Source organism: Schistocerca americana, chromosome 3 (genome assembly GCF_021461395.2).
Source record: "Schistocerca americana isolate TAMUIC-IGC-003095 chromosome 3, iqSchAmer2.1, whole genome shotgun sequence".
Taxonomy (NCBI): Eukaryota; Metazoa; Arthropoda; class Insecta; order Orthoptera; family Acrididae; genus Schistocerca; species Schistocerca americana.
The window spans coordinates 882179730-882205089 of NC_060121.1; the positions used below are offsets into that span (position 1 = coordinate 882179730).

Here is a 25360-nt window from a genome sequence, read left to right on the forward strand (position 1 = left end):
ATGATGATGATGATGATGAGTATCAAACTGCTGGTACTGATGATTCAGCTCTAACCTACAAAGGAAAGAAATGCTACTTACTGTGGAAAGAAGTGAAACTTTTTAATGTGCCAAATAACAAAGACATTTTTGTGTGCTAAAAACAAAGAAATGGATGTACTCCGTATCGAATTCTGGCGGAGAGAGGAAAGTTCACTACCAATATTTGGTCAACAAAGGTAGGAGAGGTGGTGCTGTAAACTTTCTGATCATCTGATTAAATTTAAAAGCTTTCCTCAGTTTCTTATCAAGTGAGGCACGTGGCGCTGTCCATCGACTATTCGAGGAAAGTAGGCCGTGTGTTGGCACTATGTTTGACCCTCTCCCTTCCCTCATTAACGTACAACACAAACATGACACCACGCTACACACTACACACCCATTACAGTCACCTAGACTCAATGCATAGGCTTAAGATACAACTCTCACACGTCACGAGGACCATTGTATGTAGGATAGAAAGATGATGAAGATGAAGTGCGACAGGTTGTGGAAATAGATGCCTGTCACATTGACGTGGAAGACAGACTGGGCCCCTACGAGGATGCCGGATGAGGACGAGGGTGTTGGAAAAGAGAGTTGCTCTGCAGGGATGGTACGATGGACTTCAGCTACGGGGTTGGGACGGAGGGAGTTGTCACGGTGGACTGGGCTTCTGACTCGTCAGATGAGAATGGTGAGTTTGGGATTCGTTGGAGGAGGGTCAACTCTGGACACCCATTGTCGTGTGCAGATAGTGGACTCCAGATGGAGGGAGGACTGACGCTGGTGCTCTGCCTCGCAGGTGGCAGTGGACGTGCGACTCGGGGCTGTGCGTGCGCAGCGAGGCTCCCTCGGACCCGCGGCTGGACGCGGACCTGGAGGAGACGGTGGTCCAGCGGAGCGCCCACCGGCTGCGGCCGCCCTGGCCCTCTCACGAGCTGTGCCGCCTCACATGCGGGCCCTACGGCGCCCTCTGGCCGCGCCCTACGGGCCACTCGCTGATAGCCGACGCCCTCGTCCCCTTCAGCCCCTCCACAGTCAGGTTCGACCTCTCTGCCGGTGAGTGAGTGTAGAGTCTTGTACCGTAAGGAAACAAGGGAGAGGACGTTGTTAAGGGTGGCCAGTATCCTCTTTCTATAGCACAAATGCACATGTAGATAAACACGGTTCTTTATTCACATGAACCGGAGAGCATGTACTCAACTGTAATAGAGTCCATGTGCTATGGTACAAGCTCATCAGTAACAGTCCTCTTGCAGAGAAAACACGTAATCTTGCTATAGTCACTAATCTGGTCGCTGTGTACTGTCGTAGCCTGTGATGTGAACTGAGCCGCTCCGCAAGTATTCCGATAGACGCCAAACTGGAAGATTCAGCGAGTCACTGAGGCCCTCCGGTCAGCGGCGGTGGCTTAAATACGTGCTGTCGGCAGGGCGTTGGCGGTTTGTTGCTTGTCAGTGTGTCTCTGGCCTCTCTCGTCGTGATAGGCACCCAGAGCCTACTACTGATCTCCGCACTACATCTTTGTCGACCGGTGTGCTGGTGACAGTTTATGCCATCACAGTGAGCAGCCTCTGCATGACACTATTCTGTGTCATGCCCTGCATACGAGGCCCAGTCTGGCCTGATGCACACCTCCCCACACTTGCCCTTCCTGTGCGAGCCTCTTCATGTCTGGAGCCTGCATATGTGCTAAAAGCCTTGGCCACTTCCACCACATTTAAACCCCCCCCAAAAAAAGAACTCTTCCCCTCACTACCAAACTGATTATAGCTTGATATCTCTGGTTGCGTCCTATCAAACCATGTCTTCTTTTAGTAAAGTTTTGCCATAAATTTCATACCTCTCCGACATGATAAGTAAGTTTTCAGTAGCTCTGTCTCTGCTGACCACGCCATACAATTTTCACCATTCTTCTGTAGAACCACATTTCAAAAGCTACCATTCTCCTCCTATCCTGCTGTTTATGTCACACGTTTCACTTCTACATAACGTTTGAACTCCAAACAAATGCTTCCAAAAAAGGCTTCCCAATCTATTTATATTCGATGACAACAAATTTCTGTTTTTCAACAACGCTTTCTTCTGTCGAGGCTGTCCTTTATATCCCCAGTCAACTTCAGCTACTTTGCTACCCAAACAGCAAACTTCGTCTGCTACATTTAGTGTCCCATTTCCCAATCTAATTACCTCCATCAGTTGATTTAATTCCATCACATCTCATTACACTCGTCTTATCTCTGTCGGTGTCCATTTTATAACATCATTTCAAGAGACTACCTACTCCGTTCAACCCATCCTTTCATGTCACAAAACCTTAACATAACAGATAATTTCCACTTCGGGCCAACCCCCTAGCTACCTTGGTGCCAGAAGAGCGTACCCACCATTTTAATCATCTTTATAGTGATATACAATTTAGAGTTTATGTTTTGCAGAAAATAGATGAAATTCTACTCATATGAATTATACATTGAAGAGCCAGAGAAACTGGTACAACTGCCTAATATCGTGTAGGGCCCCCGCGAGAACGCAGAAGTGCTGCAACTCGACGTACCATGGACTCGACTAATGTCTGAACTAGTGCTGGAAGGAACTGACACCATGAATGCTACAGGGCTGTCCATAAATCCGTAAGACTACGACGGGATGGAGATCTCTTCTGAACAGCACGTTGCAAGTCATCCCTGATATCCTCAGTAATGTTCATGTGTGGGGATTTGGTGGCCAGTGGGAGTGTTTAAACTCAGAAGAGTGCTCCTGGAGCCAGTCTGTAGCAAATCTAGACGTGTGGGGTGTCGCATTGTCCTGCTGGAATTGCCAAAGTACGACTGAATGCACAATGGACACGAATGGATGCAGGTGATCAGAAAGGATGCTTACATACGTGTCACCTGTCAGAGTCGTATCTAGACGTATGAGGGGTCCCATATCAGTCCAAATTCACACGCCCCACACCATTACAGAGCCTTCACTAACTTTAAGAGTCCCCTGGTTACATACAGCATCCACGGCTTCATGAGGTAGTCTCGATACGGGTGTACGTACGTCCTAGCGATACAATCTGAAACAAGACTCGTCCGACCAGACAACATGTTTCCAGTATCAGCACTCCAAAATTGGTGTTGACAGGCCCAGGAGAAGCGTATTACTCTGTGTTTTGCAGTCATCATGGGTACACGAGTGGTCTTTCGGCTCCGGAAGCCCATATCGATGATGTTGAGTTGAATGGTCAGCACCCTGACACTTGTTGATGGTCCCGCATTGAAATCTACAGCAATCTGCGGAAGGGTTGCACTCTTGTCACGTTGAACGATTCTCTTCATTCGTCGTTGGCCCCTTTCCTGTAGGATCTTTTTCGGCTGCAGCGATGTCGGAGATTTGATGTTTTACCGTATTTGATATTCACGCTACACTCATGAAATGTTCGTACGGAAATAATCCGCTCTTCATCACTACTTCGGAGATGATGTCTCCCATCGCTCGTGTGCCCGCTATAACATCACGTCTAAACTCACTTAAATCATGATAACTTCCCATTGTAGCAGCAATAACTGGTCTAACAACTGCGTCAGACACGTGTTGTCTCATACAGGCGTTGCCGAACGCAGCGCCGTATTCTCCCTGTTTACGTATCTCGCATGTCCATACCAGTTTCTTTGGCGCTTCAGTGTATGATACCCCACGCTATACTCAGGCTTAATGACGGCATCACCCAATTCCTAAGTAAAGGATCACATACAAGGGTACAGAAGGTTCATTTTAGCAGTAACGAGCAATTTCTGTATAACTGTGTGAAGGAAAAAATATTTGCTTACTGATAAGCAAATTGTTAACAGAATCATGTAATTCGTAACTGAACTCCAATGACGACTACATGTGCACGTAGACGTACATAGTACTGCATCAATCGACATGTAAGTGAAATATTGGAATCCAAAGAAAATAAAATTAAGTCTTCGTGTTTCTTGCGCTTGAAAAAATATACATAACAATTTACTAGTCCCAATTTAGTTCTTCTGCGGATAATGTTCTGGTCAACTGGAGTCAAAGAATTTTCTGCCACTGTGTCCAACCGTATCGAATTCTCACTTAATGTTCGTCCAGCGGCTATAATGAAATACAATGTGAGCTTTCACTAGAAATGATTTTGGCCTAACTATTGGAGTTTACAGGTCAACAGTTCGGAATTTGGTTTTTCTGAAGTATTTAACCAATACTGATCTCCATGTGTCAAATAGTATTCACAATTATAGGTTGTTTTGGGCAAATGACCCTATACTCTGTTTCTTTATGCACCTTTCAACGCTGTCCATAACGCAGAGTATTTAAGAATTCGGTTAAAGCAAACTGTGCAGACTTTTCACCATACAACACAGGAACACGCGCCTTGCTGTAATTTACATGCAGTCGTACACGATAAGCGAAAATCGGAACAGTACAATCATTTTTCTGAGATACAATTCCAGATGCAAATATTATGGTCATTAACATAGATCGACACTACTCCCGACTTTTCGCTTGTATTTATCAAAACAACTCGTTATTTCGCGATTATATTGTTTCTCTTCTCACTTCTCTGTTACTCCAAATACAGATAAACACTTCAGCCACAATAACTAAAATCAGGCAACTGACTTTAAAAAAAGAAAAAAAGCACTATCTTGTTAACAGATCTATTAAAATTGGTAGAGACTGATGCATAAAAACTAAAGTGACTCCAAATACATTCAGTTCTCTCTCTCTTCCGCTCTCTTCCGTCTACTTACGATCACGTGAAATAATTTACGGCTGTTTGCTTTTATCATTTCTTTCTTGCCAGTAGCTTGTCATTGTTTCCCTATGTTCATCTCTCATTCCTTCCCTCATATTGCACCTTTCTTTCTGTTTCCTCCTAGAAGCTCTTGAAACTTTTTACTTTTGCTCTTAACTTTTCTCTTTCTCATGTTTCTTTCTCTTTCCATTGCACTCAGGCCTGCTTTAACTTCTACAATGCACACCACTGATGTTTCTCGATTTTTGTGGGAAAAAATTTAAACTCTTTTTGTTATTGTTTTTTCATATATTCTTTTTGGTGTGCATAGAATACAACTCTTCTCTTCCTCATGGTGTTTAATAATCGGCTATTCTTTTAAAGTTCTTGGTTATTTCTTAATTTCCATTACCCATTGTCATAATGTGTTTTCAATATTTTCCTGATTACATTTCTTTCCCTCTTTTCTATTTCACCTAACTGTTCATCTGTTTTTAACGAAAGGCATTCTGAAGCATAAAAGCACTTTGGTCTAATGACATTGTTGTAGTGGCAGAGATTTGCATTTATGGAAACAGATTTCGTGTTATACAGGTTTTTTGTTAACTGGAAAGCCACTTCCATTCTCCTTGCCCTTACTAAGTTAGCTTATTTGTCCAAAGCATTCGGTTGTTTTACTTCACTTAGATATTTAAATTTTGTAGCCTTTCTTATTCTTCCATAATCAGCTCCATGTAGTATTGCCCTTTCCATTGTTCAGTAAAAATTTGCCTGTATGTCGGTGCCTTCCTCACTACTGTCACATACTCTTCACTTTTTAAAATAAGAGATAATTTAGGCCTTTGTTTAAAGCTGTCTCTTGTAGGAGAGTTACCAGATTTGTTGCATCTTCTGTAGGTTCAGCTAAGATGGCAAGATCGTCTGCAAAAGTCAAACATTGTGATTTTAATACCTTCTTCTGGTCTTGTCCTCCATTCTCAGATTACCTTTCTTAGTATACAATGAACGGCACATATGATTTGTTCAATCAGAGGTGTAAATGTTAGATGGCACTATCTACTAAAAGGTCTGTTTTAGTTTAAGGTTTTTCCACTGGTATCTCGATATCACTGCGTATTGGGTACGTCAAGAAAGCAACCGTGGTTAATACTAACTAAGCCACAGCAAAAGTCATTTCCTTCACTATCTTCAAAGCCCTCATCCATCTCTGAGAGAATTACAATGTCACTGCCAAACCTCAAAGTTTGTATTTCTTCTCCCTGAGCTTCGATTCTCTTTCCAAACTTCTCATTATATATAAATACCTAGAATTAAATGCAGTAAATAAATAAATGTTATGCTTGTAATGGAGCTGTCACACACTGATAACTGAATGATGGGAACTGAAAATACAATACTGGCTAATACACTTGCAACACCATAAACGCGGCATTTAACAAACGACATATCGGCACCAAATGCACTGCGTTCTAGGATACGTATAGGATTAGCAAAATGGTTCAAATGGCTCTTAGCACTATGGGACTTAACATCTATGGTCATCAGTCCCCTAGAACTTAGAACTACTTAAACCTAAATAACCTAAGGACATCACACAACACCCAGTCATAACGAGGCAGAGCAAATCTCCGACCCCGCCGGGAATGGAACCCTGGAACCCGGGCGTGAGAAGCGAGAACGCTACCGCATGACCACGAGCTACGGACAATCAGCAGTTGTGTGCTGCTGCACAAAGTACTCGTAGGTATTAGTAACGACACCTATATTTCGTCTATATGGAAAGATTACACATCGGGTTTCTCATTCGAAAATCATATTTAAATGTTTTATGTTTATGAGAAGATCGTGTTACGCTCCATGTAAGAAGGAGAAACCGCCTACCAGCAAATGTCGGAATTCGACGGAGGCAGGATTGTGTTCTATGGAAACTGCACATTATACTGTTGTTCACACTCGTCGGGACCACTCGACTGTCAGACGAATATGGAAACCATGGGTTCAGGAATGCCGTACTCAACAATCTGAAGGATCTCAACGGCTAAATGCGACTAGCGCCCGAGAGGACAGACGAACTGTTGGCTCGGCCATGCTGGGTCTTGTAGCCAAGTCAGGAGATGGGCTTGAATGCCGTTTAAGACGCGGACAGTGAATCGACGTCTAAAGCACTGTGAACAATCGAACCTTTACTAGGTCTGTCAAACATTTACAGCGCTGATTGGCGCGTTTGTCAAACTTTAGTCGTGTTTCGTGTGTCTGCAAAAAACTTTGATACGCAGCAGATTTGACAAGATGGCAGACATTGTTTGTGCTGAAGGGCAAATTATTTCTCCGGCGTTTCGTTACTGGGACTGTGTGCTCAAGGAATCCATCCACCTTAATTTGCGATTTATCACTTTCGCTAGTTTCTACCGCCGGCGGCGCTAAATTCTTCGCTTCGGAGGGGACAGCTCTTCCGCTTCTCGCGCAGGCCCAGTGGCCTCAATCCGGGGTATAAGGGATCCGCCGTTTCCGACGTTCATGCAGTTCCAGCGCGATTATGTACTCAGCGATCGCACTTAAAGTTGCCGGCCAGACGACGACCATATCCGGCAGCATGCCCACGAAGAGCATACGCATAGAAAGATGCACGTATGAGTGTGTACCCAAGATTTGTTCGATGTGGAGCCTATTCAAGCTACATACTTTGTTACTGGTAGAGGTAGCTGCCATGTGTACTTCATTCCACACACTGTGTACACCCAAAGGTAGTTGAGGAGACATGGATTTCATGAAGGAATCTGAGACTTCTGAGTCATATGTAACTTCTCTTGGTTCAAACGGCTCTGAGCACTATGGGACGTACCTTCTTAGGTCATCAGTCCCCTAGAACTTAGAACTACTTAAACCTAACTAACCTAAGGACATCACACACATCCATGCCCGAGGCAGCATTCAAACCTGCGACCGTAGCGGTCGCGCGGTTCCAGACTGTAGCGCCTAGAACCGCTCGGCCACTTCGGCCGGCTGTAACTTCTCTTGTTGCCATGTTAAAATCTGCTGCTTTTGCCAGAACACGGCAGAATTGACAAATATTCATCTTAGTAACAATCTAAGACTACTGAAATTCTGACAGAATTCTGTAATAGTGTACTATTAAACTAGTAACTGAGAGTAAGACAGCCCGTTGTCAATATAAAAATAAACATGTAAATTCTTCAGGCCACAAGTGGTCCATCGGGACCATCCGACCGCCGTGTCATCCTCAGCTGAGGATGCGGATAGGAGGGGCGTGTGGTCAGCACACCGCTCTCCCGGTCGTTACGATGAATTTCTGTGACCGGAGCGGCTACTATTCGGTGGAGTAGCTCCTCAATTCGCATCACGAGGCTGAGTGCACCCCGGAAAACGGCAACAGCACATGGCGGCTGGATGGTCACCCATCCATGTGCCGGCCACAAGCGACAGGGATTAACTTTGGTGAACTGACGGGAACCGGTGTATCCACTGCGGCAAGGCGGTTGCCAACTTCTTCACCTAAACCACAGTAGTTCTCGTTTCACCAGCTACTGATCGTCCTTAAATATTACTATATTGTATTGAAAGAAACTCTAGTCGCTTGAATATCGTGGTATAAGGAACATTCAAATGAAAGCCGGTCACTAGTGTAAAGTAACGGTAACGATTTTATTAACTCAAAAATGTAGTTATACACAGTACACATACTTAAAAATAGTCGCCAAAACTGTTGTCACATTTATCCCATTGCGACACTAGGCAGTCGATTCCATCCTTGAAGAAGCTAGTACGCTCCTGTCGGATCCAGGCCGGGACCCAGTCACACACTTCGTAATCCGTTGCGAATTGATGTCCTTGAATAGCTTGTTTTAGAGGTCCAAACACATGAAAGACGCACGGTGAAAGGTCGGAACTGTACCGTGGATGTTACAGCATTGCCCACCGAAACTGCTGCAACGTCTTCACCGCATTGGCCGTGCGTGTGCGGGTATTATGATGCAGGAGGATAACGCCATTGGACAACATACTTCGGGGATTCGACTTGATGGACCGTCTAAGTTTGTGTAAATTAGCTTGATAAGCTGATGGTGGTTCCCCGTTCCAGGAACTCGACACGCAGTGGGCGCTTGGGGTCAAAAAAGAAGGACATCGTGACCTCACCAGAACTGGTGTGCACGGCCTTTGATTTCTTAACAGGTGGTGAAGTCCCATGTTTCCATTGCTTGCTCTGACGCTTGCTTTCCGGTTCAAAATAGTGACACCATGTTTTGTCATTTGTGACAATACGCGACAGAAAGCCGTATTCCTCCTCATGATAACGTTGCAGATGACTCAAAGACAGCGCCATTGCGCTGTTCGGCGGTCAGTTGGTGGAGAACCCACTGCGCACAGAGTTTCCGAAAGTTCAAGTGTTGATGCATTATGGGGTGGGCTGTGGCCACGATAATACCCAGCAACCGGTGGATCCCGTCCACGGTGATTCCGCGGTTGTCCAAGACTACAAAAAATTCGCTTCCGCAACCATTTCCGGTGTGATGTCACGATGAGCCTGTCCAGGACGAGCATCGTCTTCCAGTGACGCGCCCCTCAAGGAATCGTTTGCACCATTCCACAACACTTGAACGACTCTGACTGTACTCACCGCACACAGCCTTCATCCGTCGATACATTTCACGGCCTCCAACTCCCTCCGCCGCCAACAATCGAATCACTCCTCGTTGTTCCTGCTTACTCGCCTGCATATTCAGTAGTGGACGATTAACTTGTGTGACCACCTTCTCCTCGGCGTGAAACTACACTGGCGTTATGCAACATCAAACGGTGCGCACGCGTCAGTCTGTCTACCAATAGATGGAGCCAAAATACCCGCAGTTACGTGGTGCCACCTTACGTGTAAGGCAAAGGTAGACGCACTTACCAGGTTTCGTTTGAATGAACCTCATAGATATGGAAGTTTCGGATATTAGTCATATGGCAAAATACTCTCCTCTTTGTGCACTATCGTTTGCCAAAAAGTTGTTTCGACGTCTCAGACCGTTTATGAGACCCGAGGGGTTTATGAGTATTTCATTGTAGCTTTTTCACTGGAGCCTGCGTTCGTGATGGAGCAGTTTACACACATACAATTGTCTAGACATTGGAGACAGATAGCGATATCCTTTCAAATTTAAAGAATAATGCAGCATGTTATCTAAATTTCATATGGAGCAACATATGAACTAACACACACCAGACGCAGATACATATTTTTCAGTGAAAACTTCAAGAATTTATTGTAGTAGTTTACTAATATCGAAATGCCACAATAACTATGACCATTGACGAAATAGGCAGTTCACCATTAAGCTGCCGAATTAAGCACTAAGATGTGCGAGAGTCGGAGTTTATTACCGAAGAGTTTCTTTAAAATCGTTTGAAAAAGACTGCAGATCGGCCGGCTCCCGCGGGGTTGGCTGTTGACTCAGTGAAGCGAGAAGCTGACACGTTGCGCGCCGAGTAGGCCTGGCTTTGGCGTCACCCCTGCGCTTCCCACGACGTACTACCTACCGAACTGTCACAACTCGCAACTGACAAGGGGACCCTCCATACTGTAAATCACTGATTTTGATGCGCTTCAAATATGCTGTAGACGCACTTACCCTGAGTACCTGGCTATCCGCTTTTTTAGCGACGGGCCTCGGTTTTGGAAAAAATCGATTTTGAAGTTCATTGCGCGCTTTGTATAACCGTAACATTACATATACTCCGAGCAAGTTACCGTAGCGCAGCGGTAAACGTTCACGCCTACCGCGCTGGAGGTACAGTGATCGAATCCTATACCCGTATGTTTTTTTTTTATGTATGCAAGAACCGTCCGAAAATTTGGTTCCAACGTTCAAAAACTAGTAGACGAATTAACTGGGAAATACAGAAATGTAGTCGTGTCCTGTACGAAATCCGGTAAGTTCACGAAACTGGTGTAAGGAGAATTTTTGTGTTCTGTAATTCTTCCGTACGTGGGACAGAAATTTTTTTTTGCACATTATCGATTCGTGGGGAAGGCAAGCCGATTCAGCTTTATGCGATCATCTATTCACTGATGAAAGGAAAGCGAGCAAGTGCACCCTAAAAGTGGTCCCACCAAAGTGCACTCCTTACTGCCAGCCCTGCGATGTTTATTTTTACCGACAGGTGAAAATCTTCACGAAAATTATTCATTATGCTCCCGACTTGATGAAAGACAGTAGAGAGATCGCTTCTAGCGAAGATTCGATAAAATTACGTTCGCTAATCCTACATAAATTCAGCGCACCTGATTTTGAAAGCGTGACTCGCATCGAAATTATCGGATGAAAGAGAAATCTTTTTGAATGCAAAAGAGTTATGTTTCCCGGTATCGCTCATGAAGAAACCGTGCGCCTGCAAGACGGTTGCTTTCATAAAATGAACGTGGCGCTGCGAAAATTTGTGCTTCGGTTGTTTCTATGATAGATATCACCCACAATCTTGTTCTTGCACATCAAGCAATATGGACGAGGAAAAATAAGATTTTGTGATATTTTATCACAGAAAAAATTAATAACTGAATATATCTTTATAATTTCGCACACCTTACACAGTTTGTTAATATTCTTTGAAATAAAACTGCAAAATTCAGTCGATTTTGAAAAAAAAGTACACAAGCAGGATCCGCAGACGGTACCCCAGGGCGGCAGCCGTGAACCTTTACCGCTCCGCTATGCTGACTTGGAGGGATTGAATGTAACGTTACGTGTATATGAAACGCGCATGAACTTCAAAATCGATCTTCTCAAAAACCAAGGCCCATCGCTAAAAAAGCGAATAGCCAGGTACTCAGGGCAAGTGCCTCTACAACATATTTGAAGCGCATCAAAATCCGCGATTTACAACATGGAGGGTCCCCTTGTATATATTAGATTTCCTTTCATTCCAATTGATCCGTAGTGAGGAGGTCCTCCAGGATGTAGGACATGTCAGAAAAACAACAATACATGACAAATATTTACAAACTCAAACAAATAAGCCAATGTACAATTCCACAGATCCCAAGTGACATGGTCGTCATGTTTTAATGAAGGCTGTACGAAAGAATCATTTTACAAATACTAATGCACTGAATTTAAAATAAAAAAGTTTTTTACTTATTTATAAGGTAATAAACATGTAATACAACTACTAAATACTTATTTACAATGAACACATTACTGAACTGAACTGGTGCAGAAGTGAGATTGTACTTACACGCACACACACACACACACATACTTATTTACAATGAACACATTACTGCACTGAAATTGTGCAGAAGTTATATTGTACTTACATACATATATACACACAAATCAGTTGGTTCTACTGAGAAATTCATCAATGGAGTAGGAGTTGGCCACCAATAAATCCTTTAGGCTTCGCATACACTGAATTTCATTGGTTGTTAAGCTTTTTATGGCTGCTAGCAAGTTATTGAAAATGTTTGTTCCTGAATAATGCACACCTTTTTGTACAAGACTAAGTGACTTTAAATCCTTGTGAAGATTATTCTTATTTCTAGTATTGATTCCATGAATTGAGCTGTTAGTTTGAAAAAGTGATACATTTTTAATGACAAATTTCATTAAGGAATAAATATATTGGGAAGCAGTAGTTAGTATCCCTAGTTCCCTGAACAGGCTTCTGCAGGATGTTCTTGAGTTCACACCACGTATAATTCTTATTGCATGTTTTTGTGCCCAGAAAACTTTAGCTTGGCTTGATGAATTGCTGCAAAACATAACCCCATATGACATTATCGAATGAAAGTAAGCATAGTATGCCAGCTTTTTCATTTTTATATCCCCTATGTCTGACACAATTCGCATTGCAGATAGAGATTAGTGTTGTGTACATAGTTCCCCATAGTCAGCGCGTACACAACTTTCCCTCTAGAGCGCGCCTCGCTAAGCACAACAGCGCAGGCGCAGCGCTCGTCCATCTCCGCACTACGAGATGGCGCTGCCATAGAGACGGACCAAATTCTGCTTCCGTTGATCCGCGTATTAATATGTAACGCAGCCAATAAGATTGCTGCTAACGTAGAACCTTTTCTCCTCGCTGATCATACTCGCACAGTGATACACGAACGCGCGAGGTATTATAACGAGTGTACAGACCTCCGATTCGTCAGTCTGCATTTGTCTGCACTAGTCTGTACCAGTCTGCATTAATCTGTACCAGTCTGTAAGAGTTCTACATTTGTCTGTACCAGTCTATAGTCAAGTTTCAGTCTGCGCCTAATAAGATCACCATATTCCTGTACATGGCCATGAAGATAAATGTATAGACACTTTTGTCAAGTATCCGAGATATATGTGAGAATAAGATTAACGTACCAATACCAAAGGAACTTCAGATTGTCAATTATAAATAGCATCCAGAACCAAGTTCAGTAATTTTTATGCTTGTTATTATTTTAATAAATGTGTGTGAAAATTAATCAAGTTCTGTTTAATGTTGGTCACCGTCAATCTGCTACTCTAAGCATGCAAGTGGCTTTTCTATTGTGTGACATAACGGCAGAAGATAAACTCGCCACGATAAGACCATGAGACATATTGCTGACACTCGCCTACTTCATTAGAACGACAAGTCAAATAATCTGGTGGTGTATGTACCGAAGGTTTTACAGTACACACACCACAGTTTGTTAAGACGCTTCAGCAGTTCTGTGGTGTGCTCCTCCCAGTTGAATTTATTATCAAGCTGTAATCCCAAGAATTTAAAACTGCCCACTTCTTCTATCTGCTTGTCATCGTATGTTAGGCATATACCTGTGGGACACCCTTTACAAGTTCTGAACTGCATGTAGTGTGTTTTTTTCAAAGTTTAGTGACAAAGAATAGGCTATGAACCAGTGATTAATGTCCACAAATATTTTATTAGCTGGCCTTTCTAAGACTACACTTGATTTGCTATTATTAAGTTTAAGCGTACTGTAATACAACACGTGATTTTCTCTCCAATCTGTTACATCCATCAGAAACGTCAGTTGTAAAATCGTGGGATGTCTCAGGCGCTATCACGACGTGGGGTGTTTGGGTTACAGTGGCCGGCGAACAGGGCAGGGAGCTGGTGGACGCGGCGTCTCGGCGCTGGGTGCGAGACCTGCAGCACGCCTTGGCGGGGGGCGGCGGCCACGGCGGCGGGGGAGCGGGCGCGGGGGCGGCAGCGGGGGCGGGCACCGACGTGCTGGTCACGGTGCTCACCAGGGACCGCGCCCAGGCTCTCAGCTGGGGGACCGACGAGACCTACACCCTGGACGTCGCCTCCAACGGTAAGTGTCCGACATTGTCAGAGACGGGGGTATCGCCAGGTGTGCCACCAGGAAATCTGATAGTACCAACCTTAGGTCTACTCTCCGTATACATAAATGACCTGACCGACAGCGCGAGCAGCAGACTCTGGCTGTTTTCTGACGATGCTGTGATGTCCGGGAAGTTGTTGTTGTTGTTGTTGTGATCTTCAGTCCTGAGACTGGTTTGATGCGGCTCTCTATGCTGCTCTATCCTGTGCAAGCTTCTTCATCTCTCAGTACGTACTGCAGCCTACAGCCTTCTGAATCTGCTTAGTGTATTCATCTCTCGGTCTCCCTCTACGATTTTTATCCGCCACGCTGCCCTCCAGTACTAAATTTGTGATCCCTTGAACCTCAGAACATGTCCTACCAACCGATCCCTTCTTCAAGTTGTGCCACAAACTCCTCTTCTCCCCAATCCTATTCAGTACCTCCTCATTAGTTATGTGATCTTCCCATCTAATCCTCAGCGTTTTTCTGTAGCACCACATTTCGAAAGCTTCTATTCTCTTCTTGTCCAAACTATTTATCGTCCATGTTTCACTTCCATAATGGCTACACTCCATACAAATACTTTCAGAATCGACTTCCTGACACTTAAATCTATACTCGATGTTAACAAATTTCTCTTCTTCAGAAACGCTTTCCTTGCCATTGCATGTCTACATTTTATATCCTCTCTACTTCGACCATCATCAGTTATTTTGCTCCCCAAATAGCAAAACTCCTTTACTACTTTAAGTGTCTCATTTCCTAATCTAATTCCCTCAGCATCACCCGAATTAATTCGATTATATTCCATTATCCTTGTTTTGCTTTTGTTGATGTTCATCTTATATCCTCCTTTCAAGACACTGTCCATTCCGTTCAACTGTTCTTCCAAGACCTTTGCCGTCTCTGACAGAATTACAATTTCATCGGCGAACCTTAAAGTTTTTGTTTTTTCTCCATGGATTTTAATACCTACTCCGAATTTTTCTTTTGTTTCCTTTATGCTTGCTCAATATACAGACTGAATAACATCGGGGAGAGGCTACAACCCTGTCTCACTCCCTTCCCAACCACTGCTTCCCTTTCATGTCTCTCGACTCCTGTAACTGCCATCTGGTTTCTGTACAAATTGTAAATAGCCTTTCGCTCTCTTTATTTTACCCCTGCCACCTCCAGAATTTGAAAGAGAGTATTCCTGTCAACATTGTCAAAAGCTTTCTCTTAGTCTAGAAATGCTAGAAACTTAGGTTTGCCTTTTCTTAATCTAGCGTCCGGGAAGTTATCGTTGTAGAATGACTGTAAGAGGCTACAAGATGGCTTTGATAGAATTTGTGTTTCGGAACTTGCTAATCCGACTAAAGGCCGAAATACTAAATGTCTTTTTCCAAAGCTGTTTCACAGTGGAAGACTGCAATGGAGTTCCTTCCCTAGATTGTCGCACAGATGACAAAATGGCAGACATCGAAATAGATGACAGAGGGATAGAAAAACAATTAAAATGGCTCAAAAGAGAAAAGGCCGCTGGACCTGATGGGATACCAGTTCGATTTTACACAGAGTACGCGAAGGAACTTGCCCCCCTTCTTGCAGCGGTGTACCGTAGGTCTCTAGAACAGCGTAGCGTTCCAAAAGATTGGAAAAGGGCACAGGTCATCTCCGTTTTAAAGAAGGGACGTCGAACAGATGTGCAGAACTATAGACCTATATCTCTAACATCGATTAGTTGTAGAATTTTGGAACACGTATTATGTTCGAGCATAATGACTTTTCTGGAGACTAGAAATCTACTCTGTAGGAATCACCATGGGTTTCGAAAAAGACGATCGTGTGAAACCCAGCTCGCGCTATTGGTCCACGAGACTCAGAGGGCCATTGACGTGGGTTCCCTGGTAGATGCCGTGTTTCTTGACTTCCGCAAGGCATTCGATACAGTTCCCCAAAGTCCTTTAATGAACAAGGTAAGGGCATATGAACTATCAGACCATTTGTGTGATTGGATTGAAGAGTTCCTAGATAACAGAACGCAGCATGTCATTCTCAGTGGAGAGACGTTTTCCGAAGTAAGAGTGATTTCGGGTGTGCCGCAGGAGAGTGTCGTACGCCCGTTGCAATTCACAATATACACTCCTGGAAATTGAAATTAGAACACCGTGAATCCATTGTCCCAGGAAGGGGAAACTTTATTGACACATTCCTGGGGTCAGATACATCACATGATCACACTGACAGAACCACAGGCACATAGACACAGGCAACAGAGCATGCACAATGTCGGCACTAGTACAGTGTATATCCACCTTTCGCAGCAATGCAGGCTGCTATTCTCCCATGGAGACGATCGTAGAGATGCTGGATGTAGTCCTGTGGAACGGCTTGCCATGCCATTTCCACCTGGCGCCTCAGTTGGACCAGCGTTCGTGCTGGACGTGCAGACCGCGTGAGACGACGCTTCATCCAGTCCCAAACATGCTCAATGGGGGACAGATCCGGAGATCTTGCTGGCCAGGGTAGTTGACTTACACCTTCTAGAGCACGTTGGGTGGCACGGGATACAGGCGGACGTGCAATGTCCTGTTGGAACAGCAAGTTCCCTTGCCGGTCTAGGAATGGTAGAACGATGGGTTCGATGACGGTTTGGATGTACCGTGCACTATTCAGTGTCCCCTCGACGATCACCATTGGTGTACGGCCAGTGTAGGAGATCGCTCCCCACACCATGATGCCGGGTGTTGGCCCTGTGTGCCTCGGTCGTATGCAGTCCTGATTGTGGCGCTCACCTGCACGGCGCCAAACACGCATACGACCATCATTGGCACCAAGGCAGAAGCGACTCTCATCGCTGAAGACGACACGTCTCCATTCGTCCCTCCATTCACGCCTGTCGCGACACCACTGGAGGCGGGCTGCACGATGTTGGGGCGTGAGTGGAAGACGGCCTAACGGTGTGCGGGACCGTAGCCCAGCTTCATAGAGACGGTTGCGAATGGTCCTAGCCGATACCCCAGGAGCAACAGTGTCCCTAATTTGCTGGGAAGTAGCGGTGCGGTCCCCTACGGCACTGCGTAGGATCCTACGGTCTTGGCGTGCATCCGTGCGTCGCTGCGGTCCGGTCCCAGGTCGACGGGCACGTGCACCTTCCGCCGACCACTGGCGACAACATCGATGTACTGTGGAGACCTCACGCCCCACGTGTTGAGCAATTCGGCGGTACGTCCACCCGGCCTCCCGCATGCCCACTATACGCCCTCGCTCAAAGTCCGTCAACTGCACATACGGTTCACGTCCACGCTGTCGCGGCATGCTACCAGTGTTAAAGACTGCGATGGAGCTCCGTATGCCACGGCAAACTGGCTGACACTGACGGCGGCGGAGCACAAATGCTGCGCAGCTAGCGCCATTCGACGGCCAACACCGCGGTTCCTGGTGTGTCCGCTGTGCCGTGCGTGTGATCATTGCTTGTACAGCCCTCTCGCAGTGTCCGGAGGAAGTATGGTGGGTCTGACACACCGGTGTCAATGTGTTCTTTTTTCCGTTTCTAGGAGTGTATATAAATGCCCTTGTGGATAACATCGGAAGTTCGCTGAGGCTTTTTGCGGATGATGCTGTAGTATATCGAGAGGTTGTAACAATGGAAAATTGTACTGAAATGCAGGAGGATTTGCAACGAATTGACGCATGGTGCAGGGAATGGCAATTGAATCTCAGTGTAGACAACTGTAATGTGCTGCGAATACACAGAAAGAAAGATCCTTTATCATTTGGCTACAATATAGCAGGTCAACAAGTGGAAGCAGTTAATTCCATAAATTGCCTGGGAGTACGCATTAGGAGTGATTTAAAATGGAATGATCATATTGATCGTCGGTAAAGCAGATGCCAAACTGAGATTCACTGGAAGAACCCTAAGGAAATGCACTCCGAAAACAAAGGAAGTAGGTTACAGAACACTTGTTCGCCCACTGCTTGAATATTGTTCACCAGTGTGGAATCCGTGCCAGATAGGGTTGATAGAAGAGATAGAGGAGATCCAACGGAGAGCAGCGTGCTTCGTTACAGGATCAATTAGTAAACGCGAAAGCGTTACGGAGATGACAGATGAACTCCAGTGGAAGACTCTGCAGGAGAGACGCTCAGTAGCTCGGTACGGGCTTTTGTTCAAGTTTCGAGAACATATCTTCACCGAGGAGTCAAGCAGTATATTGCCCCCTCCTACGTATATCTCGCAAAGAGACTATGAGGGTAAAATCAGAGAGATTAGAGCCCACACACAGGCATATCGATAATCTTTCTTTCCACGAACAATACGGGACTGGAATAGAAGGGAGAACCGATAGAGGTACTCAAAGTACCCTCCTCCACACACCGTCAGGTGGGTTGCGGAGTATGAATGTAGATGTGGATTTCGTTAAATGTAAATTAATGCAGCTGAGCAGTAAAGACAATCCTCTGATGTGGCAAGACAGTGTCAGTGGTCACTGCTTGACACACTCACATCGGTTAAGTAAATAGGCGTAAAGTTGAAAAGCCATACGAAATGGAACGAGCACGTAAGGATGTTAGTATGGAAGGCGAACGGTCAAATTCGGTTAGTTGAGAGAATTTTTGGAAGGTGTGGCCCATCTACAGGGGAGACAGCGTCTACAACAATAGTGTGGCTTTTTCTTGTCTATTGTTTGAATTTTTCGGATCTGCAGAGGTCTGATTAAAGGAAGACACTAAATCAATTCGCCAGCCCGGGTGGCCGAGCGGTTCTAAGCGCTGGTTCGAATCCTGCCTCGGGCATGGATGTGTGTCAAGTCCTTAGGTCAGTTAGGTTTAAGTAGTTCTAAGTTCTAGGGGACCTCATAAGTTAAGTTCCATGGTGCTCAGAGCCATTTGAACCATTTGAACTAAATCAATTCAGACACGTTCTACTAGATTCATAATCAGTAGGTTCGATCAATATACAAGTACGAGGGGTGTTCAATATATAATGCAATACATTTTTTTTTTCTCGGTCAGTTTCGGTTTAAGAAATCTGGAGTTTATTGTGAGGCATGGTGGAATATTCCAGCTTCAGCCCCTATAGCTTCACGAAATTCCTATAAGTTGCTGCGCTATTCGTAGACTTCAAAGTGACGTTTGTAATGGGGGCGCATTCCAAGCAGAGAGCTGTCATCGGGCTTCTTTTGGCGCAAAATCAGAGCACTGCAGTTATTCGTGGGCACTTTTAGAATGTCTACAGTGAACAAAAGCACAGTGAGTCGTTGGGCCAGAAGTCTGTCATCATCGCAAAAAGATTGTACAAACCTGTCCGATCTACCGCGTGTCGGCCAGCAGCACATAGCTGTGACTCCTACAACGTTGGAGCGTGCGGACACTCTCATTCGACGTTATCGACGGTTCACAATCAAACACCTCGCGCCACAACTGGACGTCTCTGTTGGTAGTGTTGATACACATGTCCACCAGTTAGGATACTCAAAGCTGTCTGCCCACTGGGTTTCGCGCCGCCGTACAGAAGACCATAAAAAGCAACGTACAACCATCCGTGCAGAATTGCGTGCGAGTTACCGGGCTCATCGTGACAATTTTTTGTCGAACATCGTCACAAGCGATGACACATGGGCTGGTCACATATAACCGGAATCAGAACGACAATCCATGCAGTGGTACCACACCGCCTCTCCTCTGAAGAAAAAGTTCGGAGCCGCACCTTCAGCCAGTAAAGTCATGCTGTTATGTTTAGGACTCTGGAAGGGTTATTCTGTTTGATGCCCTCCGTCATGGCGCAATGATCAGCTCTTAAGTGTATCTACCCTCAGGAAATCGAAGAAACGGCTTCAGCGTGTTTATCGGCCTAAAAATGCCAAAGAACGTCTTCTTCTCCATGAAAGCACAAGGCCTAACACAAGTCTGCGCACCCGAGGCGACGTCACACAGCTTCACTGGACTGTTCTTCCTCATCCACCTCACAGCCCGGATCTCGCACCTTCCGACATCCATCTGTTTGGTCGGGTGAAGGACGTACCCCACAACAAGAAGTACGCGGATGATAGATTATTAAGGGGAGGTTTACTATCTTTGGCCCGAAAAAGCATGTTCTTTGAGAATATTTTTCTCGGTATGTGTTACAGATATCAACGTCAAATTTGGTCAAAATGTTTATTGATATTTCCTTTACAAACTGGAATTGTTGGCCGGAAATGTCGAAGAGCAAAGGCGGAAGTGACGCCGGAACGAAACAAAATTTCGATGTAGACCTCCACACGCGGTATGTCACAGGTCAACCGGCTCGTCTGAAATCAAAATTGAGTTGGCGTTAGCGAAGTATATAAGATTCTTTAGGAGTTGTACCACGCTTAAGTTATTTGGACCATAGGAAACAAAATGGCGGCCATTTGAAAAAAATAGGTTTTTTTCGTCGGCCAAATGGTTCAAATGGCTCTGAGCACTGTGGGACTTAACTACTGAGGTCATCAGTCCCCTAGAACTTAGAACTACTTAAACCTAACTAACCTAAGGACATAACACACATCCATGCCCGAGGCAGGATTCGAACCTGCGACCGTAGCGGTCACGCGGTTCCAAACTGATGCGCTTAGAACCGCACGGCCACACCGGCCGGCGTCGGCCAAGTAAAACTATTTATAGTTGATGTATCTGAATAAAAGTGGTACAACTCCTAGACAATTTAATTAGCTTCGTCGGAAACAAAGAATCATGCCAATCGGTTCAGCAGATTTGAAGTTACCACACCGCGCGATAAAAAGAAAGTCATTTCGAGAAAAACGCTTTTGAAGTTTTGACTACATATAAATGCCATATTATGCAACGTACGTTCAATCTGCTATTCCGGGTCCATAAACTAGTCCTTCCTCTTCCTCTTAGAGGGCGTTCTGCTCGATCTGAGCCATCCTGCGCTGCTCCAGAGCCGCTCGTACGGCCGGTGACAAGCGGTTTTCGGACGCTTGAATCCGGTGATTGTACGAATGCTTGGCGAACTGCGTCGAATAGAGTCCCAGGGTGACGTCCATCGTTATCATGGTCTTCAGGATTGCTGAGTACTCTTCGTTGAAGCTGCTCACTGCCAGGAAAGTCGCAATCTCCACAGTCTTCGCACCAGAATGCAAATGCTTGGGGGCTAACTTCCAAACACACGCGTTCAAACTTTCATTTGAATGTTGTGCGTTTCCTCCCAAGCACCGGTAAAATAACTCGTCCTCTAAAGAAAAAAATTGGTGCGTGAAAAAGACTGATTTGAGGCAAGTGCACTTTTTGTTCAACCGCGAATAACCAACATTTCCGTTCCGTACTCGGAAAAACCGTTTCGGTGGTAGATTCTAAACACCTTTATGGATCAAAAAATGCAATTTAAAAAATCGATTTTTGAATCAAAAGATAGTGAACCTTCCCTTCATGCAACAAGACGCTGTCTCTGACATCGACCAGTAGAGTCGTCCCATGTGGGCTTACAGGTGCCCCCAATAAGGTGACGTAAGGTGGTCGCATTGAACGGAAATTATGTTGAAAAATTGGGTTCTGTAGGCAAAAGGTTGGGGAATCCTGAATAAAACCAATCTGATTTGACAAACGTAAAATGTGTTTCGTTACTTATTGGACGTTCTTCGTATTATAGAGATGCTTCGTGTGCTCAAATGCGAATCCCTGGGGGAAGGGGGGGGGGGGGGTGGGAAGGGGGGGGGGGGAGCGCGATGTTCTTTTCGCGAAACACTGTTGAGGAAATTTAGAGAACCGGCACTTGGCACTTGAGGCTGACTGCAGAAGGATTCTACTGTCACCAACGTACATTTCACATAAAGTCCACGTAAGTAACATAGGATAAATTAGGTTCTTGTGGAGGCATACGTACCGTCGTTTTTCCCTTTCTCAGTTTGCGAGTAGAGCGGGAAATGACTAGTAATGGTACAAGGTACACACCATCAATCACCATACGGTGCTTTGTGGAGTATGTACATAGATATAGATGTAAACTGCCCCAGTAGTAGTAGTAGTCACAAACATATATCATTTTGAGCAACTCAGGCTGCGACAAGTGAAACTGCGTGATCGTGTTGGTCTTTCTCCACTTGTCCGCCATTCAACGTGACACAGTTTAACCCAACAACGGATGACTTGATGGAGACCTCGATTATAGCAGTCTGCATTGCATGTGTTCAGGAAACGTTCCACATTGAGAAGCAACTCATCATTATTCTGGAAATACCTGCCATGCAATGGTTTCTTCATCCGAGGAAAGAGGAGGAATCACTGACTGCCATGTAAGGAGTATAGGGGAATGGAACGAAATTTGACAGCCCAAAGAAGTAGTTATATGTGACTGTGTCCTGTGCAGAGCAAGTTGGGACGTTTCTCTGGAGCAGAAACAGTTTCCTACGATTCATCGTCCTGAGAGCCTTCTGTAAGCTCGTCAGGGGATTTCGCTACTATGCTCCTTTGAGGATTTGGCCCTGCGAGTATAACCTGTTGACACCACACCAAAGCCAACGGCCATGTGCCGTTGAATACACTGGTTCCTGTCGGAGCATCAAAGTTGAGCAACATCATGCATGGCCTTATGATAGATCGGTAACTGTCTGCGTACATCACGCATTGTTGACAGGTTTCCCATTGCCGTTTCGCCATAGGGCCGGAGAGATGGTGGCACAGAGTTCCTGAGCACCAGACTTTCCGTCAACATTACGGATTAAATCCATATCTCTCGACGTCTCTCATGGTGTGAGGGCGTGGGATGGTTGATGGTGATATGTCTGTTAGATGGGTCGTTAAGCTTTGTGACCCTCTTGGTTCTTTTCGAGAGAAATAGGCTATGTGCCGACACTGAGTCTCACCCTCTCCTTTCTGTCGTCACCATACAACGCAAACATGGCACTACAGTACACATAGACCCATTGTAGTCATCTACACATATCAGATACACTTAACACACAACTGTTACACTTTGCAGAGGAAAAATGCTAGTGTGCACAAAGGATAGGGAAAACCTTTCAAATTAGGTGGTACAACCTGTCCTTCAGGGTCTTGCAGCCAACCATGCTGTACGATTTTACTTCTTACCACACTGATTCATTCCCAAAAAAACACCCAGCCTTGCCTTCCCTGACGATAGTCAGGGTTTCATCTTTGTCGTCTGAAGAATTAATCTGGGTTGTCCTGATACAGCTGCCTACGTTCCCACTGCTGCCTCAGTTCGTTGGACGGTTTCTGAATGGGCGTGAGCAGTCGCTGAACTAACAGGTGGCGACATTCTTCATGTTCTAAATGTCGTGCTACATGTTGAAACCTGATCCGTGACCGATTTTCTCTTTTCCCGTTAATGCCTCCATCGTTATTCGCAGCTCTTTGGGCACCAGAATTACCACGTGATACTACATCATACCAGCTGGCATCTCCATTTTATTTTGGCTCCCCTAGCAGGTACTGTCTGATGCGTACCAGCACAGCAGGCAGGTATCTGCAACAAACAAAAAATTAATTATGTATATTTAATTTTCCAGATGATGATCAAAATTTATGGCTACTGCTCGGGAATAATGCGAGGGTGAAGTATGTCACCTACACTGTCCAACATCTGCATCGACGGCCTGGTCAGGGATGGATGATGGACAGAATACTTGGAAGTATAAGAGTTGGGCCAGGCAAATTTCTAAATACGATACTTTTTGCCAATGACCTGGTAATTACTAAGGATAGTGAAGACAAACTACAAATTGCCATATATAGATTAAACAATATAAGTCTAAATTATAATCTAAAGATTCATACCCCATAAGGACTAAGAACTAAGATAATAATCAAGAATATAATAATAAAACAGGTGACCCATTTCCAGTATCTAGGATGTGATATAACTTTTGAAGAAGTGACAGATATAAATAATAAAACTATCAACATATATGTTGCATGATAAAAAGAACAGTGAAGGGTAAAACTAGAAGAAAAACCCAAATGAAATTTTGTCATGTCATGTCAGTACCCACATTACTATATGGAGCAGAAAGTTGGATATGAAGATCAAAAGACCTAAGACAACTTGAAACATCATAAATTAAGTTCCTTACATCAATGAAAGGCTGCACAATAGAAGACAGAATAAGAAATGAAGAAATAAGGAAACAACTGGGGGTACAGTCATTAGCTAAAAAAGGAATCCAATGAAAACAGAACTGGAAAAGAGCAAACATTGCGTACGCCACTTCAGAGAATCCCTAGACAAACAGTGTAATATAATCCTATTGGAAGAAGGAGTGCGGGAAAACCGAGGTAGAGTTGGTGAGCCTGGAACAGGCTATAAGGCCTGATCCCCATATTGACAAAATAAAAAGAAGACTATGGCTTGTATGTGTACATTATATATTGTGGGTGATATGGTGCATAATTTTCGATCTCCTTACTTATTTATTAACAGCCCTTAGTTCTTCATGTGTAAAAATATTCAATGCAGCTTCTGACCGTCACCACCTTCTTGTAGCCCAAAACAGATTCATTAATTTTGAAATAAGCTTAAATTTGGGTGGCTGCTCACTTTGCACACTGAGATGATGACAGACTGCAGGGAGAGGTAGCAACGGTGGAATCTGAATGAACAGTGTTCATAATACTCATCTTTTACTCTTCTTCTTCGTTGAAAGTTGGGGCTCATAGTCCATTCTGAAATGCAACTTTGTATACTGGTCTAGAGGATGCCTGGCTTCATTTTCTTTAAATAATATAGACGCAGGTGGAGTTTCTGTTGTTGAATAGATATATTTTCAGTCATTTCTCTCCACAATACTGATTACAATCAACCAACATGCTAACACACCATACATAACTTGTACTCCATCCTCGCACGTCAAACTCGTACTACAAACTGCCCAAGGACAAAGATTTACCTCAAACAACATGTAGTAAAGTAAATACTGTCATATATCGATCTATTTATGCAAAATCATCTTTGAAACATACATTTCAAAAATAAGGTACAAATAATTGTTTATCATTGCTTATCTTTTTAAGAAGTCCATAATTGTAATCCTAATTACATTAAGTGTTTATATGACGACATTTATACATTTTCGTGTCGCTACATGGTAGTGGGTTTCTGGATTTTGAGTCTTCAGCTTGGGAATCGGAGATTTCATATGATCCAAGATCAGTTAGTATATTTATCTCACAATAATCAGTTTTATTACAAGCTTCAACTACTCTTTTTTAAAAACAGAATTCAGTGGTTTATATATGTTTTTGCAGTCACTGCTTACTGATTGGAGGTCCACAAATGTTATATA

General features: G+C 44.4%; 1 protein-coding gene across 1 annotated transcript in view; it reads left to right on the plus strand.

The window, feature by feature from the left end:
- LOC124605842 (chitooligosaccharidolytic beta-N-acetylglucosaminidase-like) overlaps window positions 1–25360 on the plus strand; it is a 306694-nt gene that overhangs the window by 197309 nt on the left and 84025 nt on the right. Inside the window, exons 3-4 of the mRNA XM_047137772.1 lie at window positions 824–1080; window positions 13851–14078. Of these exons, the coding sequence (XP_046993728.1) occupies window positions 824–1080; window positions 13851–14078 (485 nt within the window). The remainder of the gene's footprint in view (window positions 1–823; window positions 1081–13850; window positions 14079–25360) is intronic.